The 19,754-nt window shown below is 42.9% G+C and overlaps 1 protein-coding gene across 2 annotated transcripts in view; it reads left to right on the top strand.

Moving 5' to 3' along the window:
* The window catches only part of LOC140715951 (uncharacterized), a 50,144-nt gene that overhangs the window by 4,534 nt on the left and 25,856 nt on the right, over window positions 1–19,754 (top strand). Inside the window, exons 2-6 of one of the 2 annotated variants that reach the window (XM_073028550.1) lie at window positions 3,440–3,475; window positions 6,782–7,093; window positions 10,840–10,884; window positions 13,921–14,013; window positions 19,070–19,097. In XM_073028550.1, the coding sequence (XP_072884651.1) occupies window positions 3,440–3,475; window positions 6,782–7,093; window positions 10,840–10,884; window positions 13,921–14,013; window positions 19,070–19,097 (514 nt within the window). Of the gene's footprint in view, window positions 1–3,436; window positions 3,476–6,781; window positions 7,094–10,839; window positions 10,885–13,920; window positions 14,014–19,069; window positions 19,098–19,754 lie in introns of both variants that reach the window. The other variant, XM_073028549.1, reaches the window with a different exon arrangement.

The raw sequence follows: 19,754 nt of genomic DNA, 5'->3' as shown, positions 1-19,754 counted from the left end.
TTCGCATCTCCTCAAAGTTAGCCTTTCTCCAATCAAAACCCTTAACCTTCGGTCCAGTCCTATCCTTCTCCATAATTAAATTGAACCTAATCGCATTGTGATCACTGGACCCGAAGTGCTCCACTACACATACCTCGGTCACGTGACCTCATTCCCTAACAGGAGATCCAACACTTCCCCTTCTCTAGTTGGTACCTCTATGTATTGCTGCAAAAAACTATCCTGCACACATTTTACAAACTCCAAACTATCCAGCCCTTTTACAGTATGGGCTTCCCAGTCTGTGTGTGCAAAATTAAAATCTTCCACAATCACAACCCTGTGCTTACTAAAAATATCTGCTACCTCCTTACAAATTTGCTTGCCCAATCCTCGCTCCCCATTATGTAGTCTATAATACACCCCTATAAGTGTTACTACATCTTTCCCAGTCCTCAATTCCACACAAATAGCCTCCCTAGACAAGCCCTCTAATCAAACCTGCCAGAGCACCGCTGTAATATTTTCTCTGACAAGCAATTTACACCTCCCCCTCTTGTCCTTCCGATTCTATCACACCTGAAGCAATGAAATCCAGGAATATTTAGTTGCCAATCACACCCCTTGCCACCATGTTTCACTAATAGCTACAACATCATATTTCCAGGTATCAATCCATGCTCTAAGCTCATTCACCTTTCTTTCAATGCTCCTAGCATTAAAATAAATGCATTTAAGAAATTGTCCACCTCTTCTTCTCTGTTCATCTCTAACGGTGCAAACAACTTTACTATCTTCTTTTCTTCCTTCTCCCATACATCTGTTCCTACACTCTGGTTCCCCTCCTCCCTTGCATCTATTTTAAATCCACTGGAGCCTCTCTAGCAAACCTACCTGCAAGAATATTTGTCCCCCTCCAGTTCAGATGTAAACCGTCCCGCCGGAACAGGTCCCACCTTCCCTGGAAAACTGCCCAATTATCTATAAATCTGAAGCCCTCCCTCCTGCACCATGTCTTCTGCCACGTGTTGATCTGCACTATCTTACTATTTCTAAGCCCGCTTGCACGTGGCACTGGTAGCAATCCTGAGATTGTTATCCTGGAGGTCCTGTCCTTTGACTTGGCGCCTAAATCCCTAAACTCAACTCTCAGGACCTCCCCACTCTTCCTACCCACATCATTGGTCCCTACATGGACCACGACATCCGGCTGCTCGCCCTCCCTCTTGAGAATACTGAGAACTCGATCCGGGATATCGCGGACCCTGGCACCAGGGAGGCAATAGCCCATCCAGGATTCTCCATCTCTTCCACAGAACCTCTTATCTGTCCCCCTAACTATCAAATCCCCTGTCACTACAACTCTCCTATTTTCCCTCCTTCCCTCCTGAGCTGAGGGTCCAGTCTCGGTGCCAGAGACGCAACCACAGGAACTTGTCCCTGGTAGGTCGTCCCCACCAACGGTATCCAAAACAGTATACTTATTATTAATGGAACGGCCACAGGGGTGTTCTGCTCGGTCTGTCATTCCCCTTCCCTCTCCTGACAGTCACCCAGCTACCTGCCTCCTGACTCTTAGGGGTGACTATCTCCCTGAAACTCCTGTCTATTTCTGCCTCTGCGTTACAAATGATCCGAAGTTCATCCAGCTCCAACTCCAGTTCCCTAACACAGTTTTTCAGGAGCTACAGCTGGATGCACCTTTTACAGGTGTAGTCATCAGGGACAATTGTGCTAGCCCTGACTTACCATATTCTGCAAACGGAGCACTCGACTGCCCTAACTGCTGCCTCCATTACCTATTCCTAAGCTAATTAAATTAATTAAAGGAGCTTACCCGGCCTTACCTCACTTGGAGTGAAGCTCATCCTCAGCCTCTGCTCACTTTTAAAATTCTCCCGCTGCTCTCAGAGGCCGATTTTCACGCGCTTGCGCATTCGTGCCCCGTTCAAACCTCGCCTCTGCCTATTCTCGCCGAAGCCTGTTGAGCCAAAGCCGTCCCACTCAGACAATGGCCGCGATGACGATGTCTGTTGTATATGACGGTCTTTTTTAAAAAAACCTTTGGCGCGCTATGTCACGCACCTGCGCAGTCCAGTCTCTTTTCCCCGATTAGTAAAACAAAACTTTATAACGTACAGCGCAACATAATAGGGTTAAGTGGGAAAGTGTATCAGCCATTATGAAATGACTTTCCAGACTTGATGGACAGAACGGCCTAAATCTGCTTCCATCGTTTATGCTCCATTATCATTTTATTATAAGGGCCTAGCGTTCAAATGTTGTGATGTCAATGAGCGTTCAGCAAAAACCAAATAACAAAGAGTCACAGACTTTGAGAACTGCAGCACAGAAACAGACCATTCTGCCCATTTAATCTGTGCCGATCTATTATTCTACCCAGACCCATCAACCCTTCATGCCCTTTCATTACTGTATTCATCCAAACATCTTCTATGTTAAAACTGAACCTGCATCCATCGCGTCCGCTGGCAACTCATTCACAACCTATGGTCCCTCTGAGTGAAGCATTTCGCCTCATGTTCCCCTTTCACCCTTCAGCTTTAATCTCTAGGTCTAGTCTCCCCCATTCACTTTCAGTAAAAAAAGAAAAGCATATCTTCATTTTTCCTGTCTATACTCCTCATACTTTTGTGTACCTCTATGAAAATTCTTCTGCAGTTCCCCTTCTCCCCATTATTACTTTTCTTGTGTCATTTTTCAGTGGTCCAGTATCCATTCCTCCCTCTCTCGTACTTTGTATGCATCTAAAAAAGGCTTTACAATCTGCTTTCATATTATTAACTAGTCTGCTATCATATTATTAGAAGAGTGAGGTGGGGTGTTGTACTGATGAACGTCGCAGACCATACCTAAATTATACGACGCGCCGTGATTTTACCTATGGTGGCGTTAGGGGGTCAATTGAACTGTGTCAAGCAAGCCAAATAACAATCCATATTTCCTCGTTAGTGCTGAAACAACGTCATGTTAATCTGAAGGATAAAGGATGCTTTTTTTTGTCCTGCTCACTTCTGTCCAACGTTTAACGCCTTCTTTATAAATCACTCAATGGATTCTCTGTAGTGCTTCTATTATAGAATATAATGTGAGCATTCTGTCTTGAGCCTGTTGGTAGAACAACGGGAAATGGATTTGAGATAAATGTAATGAAAATTGTAGATGTTGTAAATTTGATCTTCCGAACAAACAGTGGGCGTGCTAGATCAGACATGGCTGATTATTTGCCCCTCAACGCCATTCTCCTTCCCTCTTTTTATAACTTTTGACATCCTTACTAATCAGGGAACTAATATGACCATAACACATGGGAGCAGAATTAGTCTACTCGGCCCAACTAATAAACCTACATCGGAAGCAACTTTAGCCAGACACCTGATTCATAGTATTACAGAATCGCATACGTCTGTATAACATTGTGTTTTCCCTTTTGTAGCAGGTCAGTTGTCACAAGTCAAGGAATCGCTTCAAACAGGTTAGTGTGATTTTTTAAAGTATAATTACACTCTGCAAGTGAACTTTGCCTTGACATTTAAAGTGTTCCATAAATGAGACAGAAGCAGCATGCATCAATATGCACATTGTCTCGGGAAATACATTTCCTTGCTGTATACCCACTGACTTATGAAAGAGGGAGGGTGGGTGGATAAGAGGATACAATACAATTCTAGGGATTTTTTTTTGTTAAGGTATAATGAAAGCATGCCATAATAGCACGCAAATGTTACCGTATCAATAGCTGAAGTAATTTGTACATACTTCCAGCAATGGCATAGCAGGATGATGTTTTGTATTAACTGTTACTGAGAAGAGAGGAACAGTACCTCAGAGGAGATTTCTAGAATTTTGCCTGACTGAAGAATTCCTTGGAATATGCATCTTCCTCTCATAAAACATAGAACAGTACAGCTCAGTGTCGGCCTTTTGGTCCGTGATGTTTACCATTCCTCTAACCTATTTCAAGATCAAGCTAAACTTTACCTCCATTGTTTTTTCATCCATTTGCCTCTACCACGACCACTGGCAGTGCGTTGCATGCACCTGCTACTCTCTGTGTAAAAGTACCTACCTCTGACATTCCCCCAATTTTATCTCATAAGAGCTTAATGTTATTCCCCTTGTATAAAGCATTACCGCACTACTTTCCGCCAAACAGTAAAGCCCTACCTTGTGTATCCTATCCTCATAACATACACGCTATCCGAGCATCATTTTGGCAAGCTTCCTTTGCATTCTTTCTAAACTTTCCACATTCTTTCTATAGTGTGACCACCTTTAACTAAATAAATTGGAAGTTCCAAAGTGAACACTTTACGCGTTTCCATCTACTACTTTTCAGCCCAGCTCTACATCCCGTCAATGCCCCACTCTGTTCTAAGTTTGTCTTCCACACCATCCACGACACCGTCAAAGTTCGTATCATCTGCACACTTACTAACATACCATTACACGTACTCGTCCATGTAGTTATAAAAAAAAAATCACGAAAACCAGAAGGCCCTGCAAAGATCCTTGTAGAAACCACTGGCCACTACCCTCCAAACAGAATACGCTCCATCTACTACCACGCTCTGCCTTTTGAAGGCAAGCTTATGCTGAGATCAGGCAGTAACGTTTATTTTCTGTTTCCCGTGCCTCCAAACTTTCTGATTTTCTCCTTCCTCTCTCTTCTCTCCTTCTGCGTCCTTTCCTCCTCTCTCTGAATCTTGTCTCCCTCCTCATATTAAATCTGCCGCAGAGCATCTGGGTAACATTAACAAGCATGAGCTTCCCTCTTTCCTCCCACACGCCTTTAAAGGTCTATACATGACTAGTAGCGAAGTTTTCCACTGTTTTATCTTCCGCAGCTCCACTAAGCTGAATAATTTTCGAGAACAGTATGGTTACCCAACTAAACGCAAAGCAACTTTAAAGCATCATATTGATTGCTTCAGAACCAATCCAATCCATTAAGTAGTCTCTCGGTTTTGGTCCTAATTACGTATACGCTGCGTAATTTATATGTGTGTGCGTTTGAAAAGAAGAAGGAACAAATCTACTGCTGATTGTGTAATGCAGGTCAAGGAAAGAAGAAATTATGCAATTTAGTCTGTTCTCTTGCCTAATTCGAAGCTCCAATGATTTCTGTTGCCAACACCCTTGGCAACAGCAATTCCAATTCAAATAAATGCACGGTAACTGTGTTACTAATACGAGATAAATCACAGGCCGGCGTGGTAGGAGTAAGGCTTCATGATAACACCGCTGAAGTAATTAAGTGTCAATATTTTATAATGATTCATATCATTAGTGCATTAGGCAGCCCGCTGTTTCATTGTCGGTCAGAGCTGTCCGCCACTTCCACAATTTCTTGACGAATGAATCATTTTGTTTTAATCCCTTTTATACTTTACAGAGAAATTTCAGTTTTAATGTTTCAGTGACTGGTGAGTCTAGAAATTTCAAAAGCTTTCTTTAAGATATACTTCCAGAAAAGCAGAGGGCAGATTGAAAGCATTTCCTCAAGCGGAGCAGTGGGGCTCGCCTCATTCATATCGACTTTTTATACACCATCTTCATTATTTCCGGCATCCTGGGTTGGGGCCGAATCCTTTAATATCTTGCTTCTGTGTACCTTTCTAAGCTGTTCTTAAATTTTGCGATTGTAACTGAGTCCAACACCTCTAGAGTGAATTTACATGCGTACTCGGAGATGTGAAATCAAGAAAAGGAAGGCATATAATAAAATTTGGAGGGAACTGATTCAGTAGGAACCAGAGTTAGACCATAAGATCATAACATATAGGAACAGAATTTGGCCATTTGGCCAATGGAGTCTGTTCCGCCATTTCATCATGGCTGATCCAATTTTCCTCTCAGTCCCAATCTCCTTTCTCCACCTTGCTTCCCATCATGCCTAATCACAATCTATCAATCTCCGCCTTAAATATTCATAAAGACTTGGCCTCCTCAGTAGTAGTTAGGGGGTGATGTGTGAATAGAATAAGCTGATGGAATTGCAACATTTAAGAGGCACGTGGACTAGAACATGGATAGGAGAAACACTTTGAGGGATATGGGGAGAAGAATGGCATTTTGGATTCAGTTTCATGAGAAATTTGAACGTCATACACTGGTTGGGCCAATGGGCCTAAATCCATGTTGTATGTGATTCATTGGGCACCATTTACCATGACCAATTAGCTTCCAAAGCTTTGCAATGGTCCCAAGGCCGGCCGCGAAAGGAGCAGTGTTGGACATAGAGCTAGAAACCCCAGGCCATAAAACCCAGAGCTACAGATTCGCTAACAACTCCAAAGACCTCATCCCTGGTAGTGACAGAGCTCCGAAGATTGGCTACACCTGAGATAACTTGAAAGATTTACCCCAGGCAGAGGATTCTGTTGATCTAGTGTCGGAGGCCTCTGCCCCAATAAGCATGAGAAGAGCTAGAAGAATTAGTCTGCAAGCCAGCAGTCTTTGAGACTGATGTGGAAATCAATGCACAAGCTGGAAGCTCATGCGTCCCCTGAGCATGCCTGTAAACTCTATGCACCGACCACAGTCGCGGTCAAGACAGAACCCGGATGTCCAACACGTGAGGAAGCAGCTCTCGGACCATCTCCACTGCGTTACTAGCGAAATATTGGTTCAGTTAACTTCAATGTGGCCAAATGCGTGGGGAAAGGGGGCGAAATATGCGATTAAATTAAGACAGAAGTTGCACCGATGAAACCAAGTGCACACTCCATTCTGCTTGATACTGATGGGTTATCGCTCTGTTTCTGTTTATCTCTCAAAGATGCCACGCGTGAATTGCCGCAGCCCGCTATATCCATTTCATCGGATCGAGTTTTTAAGAAAGGGGAGGATGTTCGTATTGAATGCCGGTCCCCCGGCTTGTATTCCGGCAGCACATTTTATCTGAAACGAAATGGTAAAGCCACATTCGACACACAGCAGACTGTTCCCCGCATGGAAGACACGGCCACGTTCACCATCTATAATCTCTCCGCAAGTGATCAGGGGACATATCACTGTTTCTACAGGAAGCTAATTTCAGGGCGATGGGCGACATCCCAACTCAGCAGTGAGGTAGCGTTAAAGGTGTACGGTAAGATACAAGTAATGCTTTTGATCTTACAACTAATGTTTTTAATGACTGCCAATCCATAATTGCTCTTTCTCTTATTGTTTAGCTTAAAATGCAAGACGGGCTTTGATACAAACCTGTGTTTTTGAACTGAATGTTCTATAGCCAACAGTAGTTGACAATGGTATAATAGCTGTTTTGATCTCCTGCTTTAGATCTTAAGTCATTGCTTCTGCCTTATCTGGCCTCCTATCTAGCCCATGCAGAGCCATTTTATTTTTGAGTCCGATTTTCAGCTGCATTGCTATATAGACATCAGAAGTAATCTGAACTTGTAGTTTCATTAATTGACTCCCTCCTTGATGAAGTCAGGAGTGGGCATGTTAACCTATGACTGCTTCATATTCAATGTTCAAAGTGCATTTATTATCAAAGTATATGTACCATATAAATCCTTGAGATTCATATTCTTGTAGGCAGGTTCCAAGCAAAGAAACACAACGCTCTTCATGAAAACCCCCACACAAAAAAGACGGTAAAAACAATAAAACAAAGCAAACAAGCGATGGACAAAACATAAAGTGCAGAGTCAACGAATGTCAGTCCACAGTCACGGAGTCAGACTCAGCACTGAAGCGAGTGCAGATGGCTACAGGCCGCAACTGCAGGGTCAGTTTAGCTCTGAAGCGAGTAAAACCCACGGAGCGGTGACCTGAACACCGGTTCGTCCGCCACCCTCGGCCTGAGAACCTTAACCTTTTTATTGTGGCTCTGCATATTAAATTGCCTAAACATCGATTTGTTATCAGCTCTCCTGCCGAGCCCCGCCGCTTCAGTCCTCCCCAAATGTTCAATCCGGCCCTAAGTCTGCAGGAGCAATGGCTGCTGCGTCTGTACCTGCATTTACGATTGTGCTGTACGCCGAATATCTCAAGATCCAACACCAGGTCGGAAAGTCGGTTCAGAAGCAAACCTCTCCGAGGGAAACCACAGGCTGCGGACTGCATTGATCGTAGTTAGGAATTAGTACATTCTGTACAAAAGTTAGTAGTTTTGTTTACTACTTGCAAAACGTCACTCTGTCACACCGGCGCCATCTTACCATATCGAGGGAAACGACTCCATCGATTCCAGCATAACCCAAGACTTAACTCACATTTGGGAGTAGAAAAGTGCGCAACAACAGTATGAATATTCGCGCTGCAAAACTGCCAGCAAACATCAAGAAGAGACTTTATTTCCATTCTACATTCTCAATTTCCTTCAACGTTCTCGGCATCGCCGAATACGCACTATTTCCCTGTTATAAAAGGACCGACTGGTCCTTTAGTGAGACAGGATAAACTCTAGATCACACTGTGATGTTGGCAGAAGATGACAGCACAGTACAACGGAAGTGAAAGCGGAGGAAGGCTGCAGCAGTGATGAGACCTTAGCTGTCTTGGCCTATCAGCTGCTGCCTCGCAACTCTGATGTTCCCTGAGGTACCTTTAAAGTACCTCTCAATAATCTTGAGCTGAATACTTACAGCAATGCTCTGCCTCCTTATTAACAAGCTTAAATAAAAGGAAATCCATAACAATAGCAGTGAACATTGGGAGGCAGTGGTTGATGGGCCAATCACGGTGGGAAAAGGAATGAAAAGAAGGGTAAGGGGCGGGGGAGCCAAGAGGGATAGGAAAAAATGAAGTAGAGACAAGGTAAACACAAAGTACACTGCAGATGCTGTGGTCAAATCAAGATGTGCAAAAAAACTGGAGCCAAACTTCGGTTGGAGGAACAACATCTCATATACCGTCTGGGTAGTCTCCATCCCCTTGGTATGAACATCGAATTCTCCAACTTCCGGTAATTCCCTCCCTCTCCCTTCCCCCATCCCACCTTTACTCTGTCTCCTCTTCTAGCTGCCTATCAGCTCTCATGACTCTGCCTTATTCTATTACCCATAGTGCTTTCCCCTTAGATTCCTTCTTCACCTCTCCTGCCTATTCCCTCCCTGCTTACCCTCCCCCACCCCTTGATCTTGCCTCTGATTGGTTTTCCACCCTCCCCCCCCCCACCTTCTTTATAGGGCCCATCCCCTCCTTCTCTAATCCTGAGGAAGGGTCTCGACCCGAAACGTTGACTGCTTCTTTCAACGGATGCTGCCCGACCTGCTGAGTTCGTAGAGACAAGGCCCTGAAGGAGAACACAATAGGCTGCAGATGGTGGAATTGGGTACACAAAATGCTCTGCAGATGCTGTGGTCAAAGCAACACGTACAACACGGTGGAGGATCTCAACAGGTCGGGCAGCATCCGTGGAAACGAATAGTCAACGTTTCGGGCCGAGCCCCTTCGTCAGGACTGAAGAGGGATGGGGCAGGGGCCCTATAAAGAAGGTGGGGGGAAGGGTGGGAAGGATAAGGCTGGTAGGTGCCAGGTGAAAAACCAGTAGGGAGAAAGATCAAGGGGTGGGGGAGGGGAAGCAGTGAAGGGATAGGCAGGAAAGGTGAAGAAGGAATGTAAGGGGAAAGCACTGTGTGTATAGAAGAAGGCAGAATCATGAGAGAGGTGATAGGCAGCTGGAGGAGGAGACAGAGTGAAACTGGGATGGGGGAAGGGAGAGGGAGGGAATTACCGGAAGTTGGAGAATTCAATGGAATTGGATGTAGGGTCGATGACAAATGCAACCATTAAGTCATAGAGATGGGAAGATAAAGGAATGATAAAGGAATAATAAATAATAAAGGAAGATAATGGTGAAGGAGGCAGATGAATGTGGTTAATCTGGGGAAATAAACAGGGATAAAGTAGTGCAGTGGGTACGGATTAGCTGAAGCTGGAAAAGTCAATATTCATGCTACTGGGTTAAAACTTATCCAGGCGGAGTACGGGGTATCGTTCTTCGATAGGCTCTGTTTGGCTCTAGAAATGTTCAAAAGTGTTCTGCTCGCAACATTGGACAGAGAAGCTGAGTTTCAGATTCTAATATTCATCAATAGCTTACGTCATCAACCAGCATTCCCTCAAACACCCCTCCCAGTTCCTCCCTGAATTGCCTAACATTCCCAACATGAAAATTTAAGAGTCAAGATTAAACACATGGTCATTTACAGCCGAGATTTTCAGTCTCTCACCTCTGGTTATCAGTTCCCGCCTGTTTCAAAAGTGCAAGAATTATTTCAGTATACCCAAGAAGAGCAGTGTGAGCTGTTTCAGGACAGACCATCGGGCAGTAGCACTCACGTCTACGGCAATGAAATTCTTTGGGAGGTTGGTCATGGTTAGAATCAACACCTCTCTCAGGAAGGACCTGGACCCACTGAAATTTGCCTGTCGCCACAATAAGTCTGCAGTGGACGCGATCTCAATGGCTCTCCATGCAGCCTTGGGTCACACAGACAATGCAAAAGCCAAAATCAGGTGCTGTTTATTGACTATAGCTCAGCATGTAACATCATCATTCCTACAGACCTGATATAAAAGGTACAGAACATGGGCCTTCTTTCCTCCCTCTACAACTGGATCCTTGACTTCCTAACTGGAAGACAGCAATCTGTGCGGATTTGAAATAACACCTCCACCTCGCTGACAATCAACACCGGAGCATCATTGTGGGCAAAATTTCAGGGGTGTCGAAATGGCGTATGGGTGTGCATAATTGGGCTGGTTTTGCACAAGTTTGCCGAAACTTATAAAATCAGTCGTCTCTATCATTACAACGATGAATCATATACAATCATGTATATCGCTGATTTTTTAATATCCCTAACCTGACTCTTTCAGATGGAGACTCAGAAGGGCATTCTTCCGAAGATTTACCATTCAAAGGTATATTTCGAACGCCATTCACAAAATTGTATTTAATAAGCAAATAGTATTCCATATAATATATCAAAAGAAACAAGTTTCGACACCGTGTATACGGTTGTGGTCAGCACCCATTGTTTTACCATATCTTACTATCGAGTGTACTACAGTAAAACGCCATACTCCTCCGCTCGAAAACACACACACACACACACACACACACACACACACACACACACACACACACACACACACACACACACACACACACACACACACACACACACACACACACACACACACACACACACACACACACACACACACCACAACCTCTACCATCACCGGCACCCCTCACCACCATCGTTCCAGTCGATTTGCTGGTGCGTGTACAAATTGGATGTTGAGAAATTCATTGATGAAGACAAATTGAGTGTTCTTGAATCAATGCCTTCAAAGCCTCCAGCTGCTCCTTCAGCCTTTGCGAGTCACACAGCGAGCCGTCCTGGTAAATGCTGACTCAGCTGCAACCAATGTTGTTACCATTTGCTTGTGTTTAGTCCATATCGTTCTAAATCTTTCATTTCCCTGTGCCTGCATAAATGCCTCTAAATGTGTAAATTGCACCTGCATCCGTTTCCTGTTCTTTGCTATCACGTCAAAAATGCGATTTTTAATTAAATCATCCTTATTATTCAGACAATCACCTCTCATATTTCCTTTTGCCACAGAATTAGGCCAATCGGCCTGACAAATCAGTAAGAGCTCTCAGGGCAGTCACATCAATCCATTCGCTCTGTTGTTTATGTGGAAGCTATCCTTTCGCAAACATTCATTAATATCCACATAACCCCACCATACACCATGAATTACAATTTATTAACTTAACACCCAAGAATACTCTGTAGCATAAGAGGGAACGCGAGCTATTAGAGATAGCTTGCAGGGATAGACTGGGTAGTGAAGTAAGTGTTGGAACGTATGCCTTCATCGTTCAGGGTATTGAGTACAGGGGGTGTTACATTATGTTACAGTTGCACAAGATGTTGATGAGATCCCACCTGCAGTACTGTGTGCAGTTCTGTTCACTGGGCTATTTCAAGGATGTAATTATGCTGGAAAGAGAAAGTTTCAGCGAGGTGCTATTGGAACTGGAATGCTCAGTTACACAGAATACCAAACTAGGCCTGGACTCTTTCTCCAGAGGTGCAGGAGGTTGAGGGTTTGAGCTATAAAGAGAAGCTCCAGAGGCTGGGACTGAGACCTTTCTCCTGGTGAGTGAGGCTAAGTCGTGATAGAAAATCAGGATGAGTGCTGACTGTTTAGATTTCGCGTGACATTAGGAATATCCAGTCTGATACCCATTGGCTGCAAGTTCAATTGGCCATTGTCCCTTGTTAAAGTGGTAGAATCTGTTGACATTTGGGAAGAATAAAAATGGAGCTGTGGGGATTTGGTGTCAACGTGTTCTTCATACTCCGTGGATTCGATGGGCGATAGATAGATAGATAGACAGACAGACAGACAGATGGAGATCTGCCCGCATAGTTATTTATTTATTTAGCCATATGGAGCCACGCTGTCCCTGCCACAGCATAACTCCGATTAAACCTAAATTAATCACGGGACAATTGACAATGACCAATTAACCTAACCGGTACAGCTTCGGACTGTCGGAGGAAACCAGAGCAGCCGTGAAAACCCCAATTATTCCAGGGTTAGAATGTACAGAGACTCCTTACAGAACGGCGCCGGAACTGAACCCCGAAGCCCGAGCTGTAATAGCGTCGGGCAAAGTGCTACACTCCATTATGCCATGACTCCATTATGAAACACAGTGGTCAGATGTCTAACTCGTGAAAGAGTGATCATGCAATTCCACCTGCAACGTCTAAAAATGCATCCTTCCAAAGGAAATAAATGCAGAACTGAAACATCGAATTCATTTTGTAACTTCGGCAAGACAAAGACTCTCAGCTGTTTTTTCGCAGAGAAATGTTATTTTTATAAAGCTGTATATAGTATTGATATTGATAACTGCGTGATGCAGAGCTGAACCTTTGTTCCAGAATCTCCAAACAGGTGCAACCCAAGACATACCCCCTGCTCACCTGTTGTGTACTTATAGCTTAAGACCCACTGAGACAGCGGCCTCTGCACAATAACATGCAGATGCCGAATGAACTCGCATCTCATGGAAAGGGGCACAGAGGGAAAAGCAGAACTGAACTTTTATGCTGAAAACGCTTTACTTTTAATTGGGACAAGGGTCCTCTGTTTTGCAGAAGTGGCATGATGTTCCCTTTAGTTCTCGATGCCTGATCTCCACTTACATGTCACTTTCGGAAGAAGAAGGAGTTGGCCCCTCCAGTTTTCCGCTTAAGGACGTTTCATGAGAAATGCAGGAACTCAGCATCTTTGGAGGGGAATAAACAGTGAACGTTTCGGGCCAAGGCCCTACATAGGGAATGGAAAGCAAGGGGGAAGAAGTCAGGGTGAGAAAGCGGGGAGAATGGGGAAGAATACAAGCCGAGAGGTGATAAGTGAGACAAGGTGAAAGGGAAAAGTGGGTGTGTAGGGAAAGGTTGATGATGTGAAATGCTGGGAGCTGATTGTTGGAAGATGTAAAGGTTGAACACATAAACATAAGAGCATGACAAGTAGGAGCAGAAATACGCCACCTAGCCCGTTGAGCCTGTTCCGCTTTCCAATAAAACCTTAACTGTTCTGTCCGTGTGTTCAACTCCACCTACTTGCTTTTTCCCCATAACCCTTTAAATACCCTGCGGTGCTCTTGGCATTGCTGCTGATGTTACTGATGTCTTTTAATGAACCTCTTTGTTTTACAATAGCTTGCCGTCGGTAATACAACCTCATCAGCGAGATAATGGATATTGTATTGTATTAGAATATGATATTCCGCTATTATTTTCTGTTGTGTATTTATTAGTAGACACAGAAACAAATGTTTTTTTTTTAATTTCCCCGGTCGGTTATAATTATTTATTTACTTATTTATTTATTCGTTTATTTATTTGTTTATTTATTTTTGAACAGTGAATAGTTGGATATTGATTGCGTTCGTGGCAGGAGCGATTGTACTGGGCTTGATTCTCATTGCAGTCGGGTGGTTTGTCTACAGAAAAATATGTGAGTACGATCGCACTAAATGAGTACAGTATAATCAATGCAATCCCCAATGTACATCTACTGTGCTCGTCTCGAAACGCTGCGGCCCTCATCAGTTTCAAACCACGCGAGGTTTCTAATACATTGACCTTCAATATCTTATATCCTTTACTGTTTTTAAGTTATACCTTCTGCTGCGATTATGAGTTGGTATTTCATGCTCTTTGTATGGGAAACCGCATGTTTGGGCAAACGTACAACATATACGGTTTCATGTCAATAAAATGAAGTTATTGGAAAGACTGTTATTGGGCCACAGTCAGTAGTATAAACGAAGGGAGCACAGGATTACAAGAAACCAGGAGGAGTGAAGCCTTACTCTGCCGTTCAATTTGACCATGGCTTAACAACGCGAGCTTCAACTGCTCAGTCCAGTGAATTCTCCAGTCATTCAAACATTTCCCCATATCCATTAAGTTCGTCAGATGATAGGAGCAAAGAACACCATAGGGTCACGACACGTGAAGGTAAGAAATTAAGGGCCGAGCGATTATATCGAAGCCTTCTCTCTTGTTCCCTGCAGTAAATATGAAGATCATATTAGAATTAGATAGCCTTGAATACCAATGGTTCAAACCTCCAATTTAGATGCACTCAGAAGTCCGGAGGGTTTCGTGAAATTAGGAGAACATGCCCACATACAGAAGTCCAGACGAGAGTTCAAATGGATTTTTATGCGTCTTTTAGTCTGTTTATCTGACAAAAGATATTCTTATCGGAGAGAAAGTGCAGGTAAGGTTTGTTAGCGTAATTCCTGGAGTGGCAGGTTTGGCAAGTGAAGCTGTTACCCCCATTTTCAGCGTAATATGAAAGCTTGAGATGGGGTCTTATAGAAATTACCAACCTCTAGACAGACAGGATAAGGAGATGATGTCACCGATGGCTGAAGCCAAGTGTCAGCGTCACGGAATAGGGATCTGTCACTTAGAACTGAGGTCGAAAAAATTCTTCTCCAATGGGGACGCAATCCTAAGGAGCAAGAAACTCTCAGGTTGATGAACTCCCCAATTCGTACAAGTTCTCCCTGTGGAGGTAGGACAAAGAACTGGCATCGTTTTATCTCTAGACCTGATAGGAAAGTGAAGAATCCCAGCATTGAGACAGGCAGTGAGGGCTGAGACTGGGAAATGGAGCAATGAGAAGAAGAAGGAAAATGACGGGTGGGCCTGGTGGGGGGGAGATGCAGCAGGTTCGGAAGATATTCAAGATTCAAGATTGTTTATTTTCCGGGTCTAATGGGGTATAAAAAAGCTCACACACAACAACCATGTACAGAGACTAAAAATGCTATAAAAATAAATCGAAATGCAAACGCAATGTTATACAACACATTGTATTAATAACGATGCTTTTCTTGTACATTGTGGCGAATAGTAATGGTGAGGTGAGCTAAAAGGAAGGAGGATGAAGATAGAGACAGAATGAAGGCAGATAAGCAGGGAACACAAGGACTACCATTGTGAGAGTCTGATCTAGAAATAACGTCACAATGGGAATCACTGGGGTACGAATGGATGGAAGTAAGTAGGGCAATGATATCTGATGGGAGAGTCCTTGCTCAGTGTATGTATGGAACCGGGGAGTGGAATAAAGGACGTGAAATTCTCTACTGTCAATCGCACTGCAGGACTAAGAATGGAATATATTAGAAAAAAACTGCTGAGTATATTTCCCAATATTATATGAGGAGGAGATATGAAAGTGGAGGTTCAGCCATAATAGTGATCATAATGACGGCCTGCGGCTATCTCCGTGACACTAAAGCTATGAGACTACCCACGGGTGATATGTTTCATGTCTGCGAACTTTGCGGGGACTTCCCCCTCTAATATGCTGAACTGAATGCCGAGGCTTTAGGCCTACTCCGAGTTAGTCCGAGGATTTCGATCTGAAGACGTAATTTGCTTCTGAATGCTGTTTGGTGATTCACAGTTCTATTCTTTGCATATTACCGGTATGTTTCGATTTTTCTTCTCTTTCTCTGTGGGCACTGCGGGTTGATCTCGTTATTTTTTTATTTGGTTCTTTCGGGCTCCTTGATTTGCGACTCTGTTCAACAAACAAAACTCAAGGTTGTATCATTTATATATGCTTTGATAATAAATAAATGCACTTTAATTTTTTAAACTAAAAAATAAGAAATTAATGACCATGTAAATAAGGCTATATTACAGACCACCTAACAGTCCGAGGGATTAAGAGGAACACATTTGATAGCAGTATTGTTGACTGAAACATAACGTATTTATAGTAATTGATTTTAACTTTGCACATATTGACTGGGACTCCCAAACTGTAAAAGCACTAGACTGGATAGAGTTTGTCAAGTGAATTCAGAAACACTTCCTTTAACAGTACGTAGAAGTCCCAATGACACAATGCATGATGCTTGATCTAATAATAGGGAATAAGACAGAGCAGGTGATAGACATTGTGTAGAGGAACACGTTGCATCTAGTGATCACAATGTCACAAGTTTCAAAGTAAATATGCAAAAAGATACATCTGGTCCATGAGTTGATATTCTAAATTGGAAAAAGGCCATTTTGATGAAAACAGAACGGATCTGGCAAGTATGATTTCGAAAAGGCTGTTTTGTGACAAATGAGTTCTCGGTAGATAGGAGGCCTTCAAAAGTGAATTTTTGAGAGTACAAAGCGCGTACGTGCCTGTCAGAATAAAAGGTAAAGATAGTCAGTGTTGGGAACACTGAGGCCCTGGTTAAAAGAAAAGGAGAGGCATCACAGGTATAGACAAGCGGGAACAAATGGGGTGTTTTTGGATTACACAAAGTTGCAAGGGAACAGTTGGAAAAGAACTCAGGAGTGCTAAAAGAAGGCAAAAGTTTGCCATAGCAGACAAGGTGAAAGAGATTCTTTAGGATTTCTACAGATTTGTTAAGAGCAAAATGATTGCAAAGGACAATAACTATTTCCCTAGAAGATCAGAATGGTAATCCATGTGTGTAGCCAAGAGAGATGGGGAGATAATAAATAATCCTTTTGCGTCTGTATTTACTCCTAAGATAGATGCGGAGTCTATAGAAGTGAGGGAAAGTGGTATCAACTTCAACGGACCCTATGCAGATTACAGAGGAGCAGCTATTTTCTGTCCTGAAGAAAATTAGGGTGGATAAATCCCCTAAGCTTGACAAGGTGTTGTTACAAGAATCACCCACTCACTGATCATTATTGCAAGGGTGATTCTTGTAACAGTTTTCTCTCGGTTCCCGCGGGAGTCGAGTGCAAGAGTTTCCGGGATCCCAAACAGAGGTAATTAAACTATCCTTAGCGGCAGATGACGTACCAGAGTACTGGACAATAGCTAATCTTCTGCTGTTCAAGAAAGGCTCTAAAACTAAAACAGGAAATTATAAGTCTGTGAGCCTGACGTCAGTAGTGAGAAAGTTATTGGAAGGTGTTGGAAGATAAACAGATATTTGGATAGACATGGACTGATAAAGGATTGTCAGCGTGACTTCGTCCATGGTAGGTCATGTCTAACTAACCTTACAGAATTTTTTGAGTAAGTTACCAGAATAGCTAATGAAGGCCTGGAAGTCAATGTTCTCTACATAAACTTCATTTGACAAGTTTCGGCATGTGAAGTTGGTCAAGAAATTTCAGCCGCTCTGCATTCAAGATGAAATAGTAAATTGGATTAGACATTGGCTTTGTGGTCGTAGATAGTTGCCTCTCTGACCGGAGGCAGCAGGAATCGGTGCTGGGTCCGGTTTTTTTTATCATTTCTATCAACGATCTGGATGTAAATGTGGTTAACTGGATCAGCAGATTTGCAGATGACACCAAGGTTGCCGGTGTAGTGGACTGCATGGAAGGACTTAAGGGCTGCGGGCCAGCTGGAAAAATTGTCTGCAAAATGGAAGATGAAATTGAATGCAGACAAGTGCGAGGTGTCGAACTTCGGTAAGACCGACCAGGATAAGTCTTACACAGTGAATGGCAGGGTACTGAAGAGTGCAGTAAAACAAAGGAATCGGGAATACATATTCATAATTTATTGAACATGGCGTCACAAGTAGATAGGGTCGTAAATCAAGCTTTTGGCATATTGGCCTTCATAAATCAAAGTACTGAATACAGGAGATGGTTGTTATGTTGCAGTTGTACAAGACATTAGTGAGGCCAAATTTGAAGTATTATTATGTGCATTTTCGGTCACTTGAATGAAAGATGTAAATGAGGTAGAAAGAGGTCGGAGAAAATTTACAAGGATGTTGCCAGGACTTGAGAACCTCAGTTGTACAGAAAGATTCAATGGGTTAGGATTTTATTCCCAGGAAGGTAGAAGAGAGAGGGGATATTTTAAACAGCTATAAAAAATTATGAAAGCTATAGATAGGCTAAATGCAAACAGGCTTTTTTTCACTGAGGTTGGGTGGAACTACAATCATATATCATGGGTTAAATGTGAAAGCTGAAAATTTTAAGGGAAACATGAGGGGAAACTGCTTCGCACAGAGGGTCGGGGAAGTGTGAACCGAGCTGTCATCACAAGTGGTGCATACAAGCTAGACAACAAGGTTTAAGAGAAGTTTGGACGAGTACGTGGATTGTAGGGCTACGGAGGGCTGTGGTCCCGATGCAGGTCGATAGGTGCAGGCAGTTGAAATGGTTCGACACTGACTAGCTAGGCCGAAAGACCTGCTTCTTTGCTGAACTTTTCTATGACGCTGTGCCTCTACTTTGGGAATATCATCATTTTGACCTTAGACTACACAAAACAACTGGTTAGGCTTCTTTAAGTGCATCAGTTGATTATGGTATCTGATTGCGACCTTTATGCACTTGACAGCCAATTGGATATTGAACCTTTATCCCAAGTGACAGGTTAAACTTTCCAGATGTAAAGGGGAATATCGATAACAGATTATGTTTTGTAATGGGTTTAAACATTCATGTTTCATTCTTTATTAAGTGCGGCTGATATGAGGTGTGGATCTTGACTTTAAAGCAAGGCATAGACTAATTTTAATATTTTTATTATTCACTTGCAGCCAACGCCAGAAGGAACAGAAACAATGGGTGAGAAAATGTTACTTTTTAGCAGAAGCGCATGTATATGAAAACACTTATGAACCTATCGCCGGAATTTGATTACGGTTTGCATGCAGTTCATACTGTACACAAGATGCTGACGTCTTTAGACGTGGATATCATTTTCCATTAGTAACGCAGCTTCTGAACTAAAAGTAAAGTTCTTCAAAATTAATTTATGATAATACCCCCTGACGAAATAAATCATGAAATGAAAATATCGAAATATCCATCACTGACTGGCTAAAGAAATGCCTTGTCATCTCCGTCCTTTTATTCTGAGGTTGTTCCCTCTGCCGAGACTCACTCACAATAGGAAACAGACTTTCCACGTTGACTCTATCGAGGCCTTTCAATATTCGACAGGTTTCAAAGAGAACCCCCTCATTCTTCTAAACTCCAGCGAGTAAAGACACAGAGCTTTTAAACACTCCTCATAGTCAACGTTCCCTTTGTTTCTTTTACAGCTGTGCAGACCTATCATTGATCTGAGCAGCACATTTTTACGCTGCCTGAAAGCTACGTGGCACATTATTTTATTTAATTATTCAAAATGATAATTGAAAAAAGATCGCATACATTTGATTTTTTTTATTAATTCAAGGGAATAATGAAATACAGAACAACAAAGAAAATATTTCACGT

The sequence above is a fragment of the Hemitrygon akajei genome, chromosome 24 (assembly GCF_048418815.1).
Source record: "Hemitrygon akajei chromosome 24, sHemAka1.3, whole genome shotgun sequence".
NCBI lineage: Eukaryota > Metazoa > Chordata > Chondrichthyes > Myliobatiformes > Dasyatidae > Hemitrygon > Hemitrygon akajei.
This window is presented reverse-complemented; position numbering and strand designations above follow the sequence as displayed.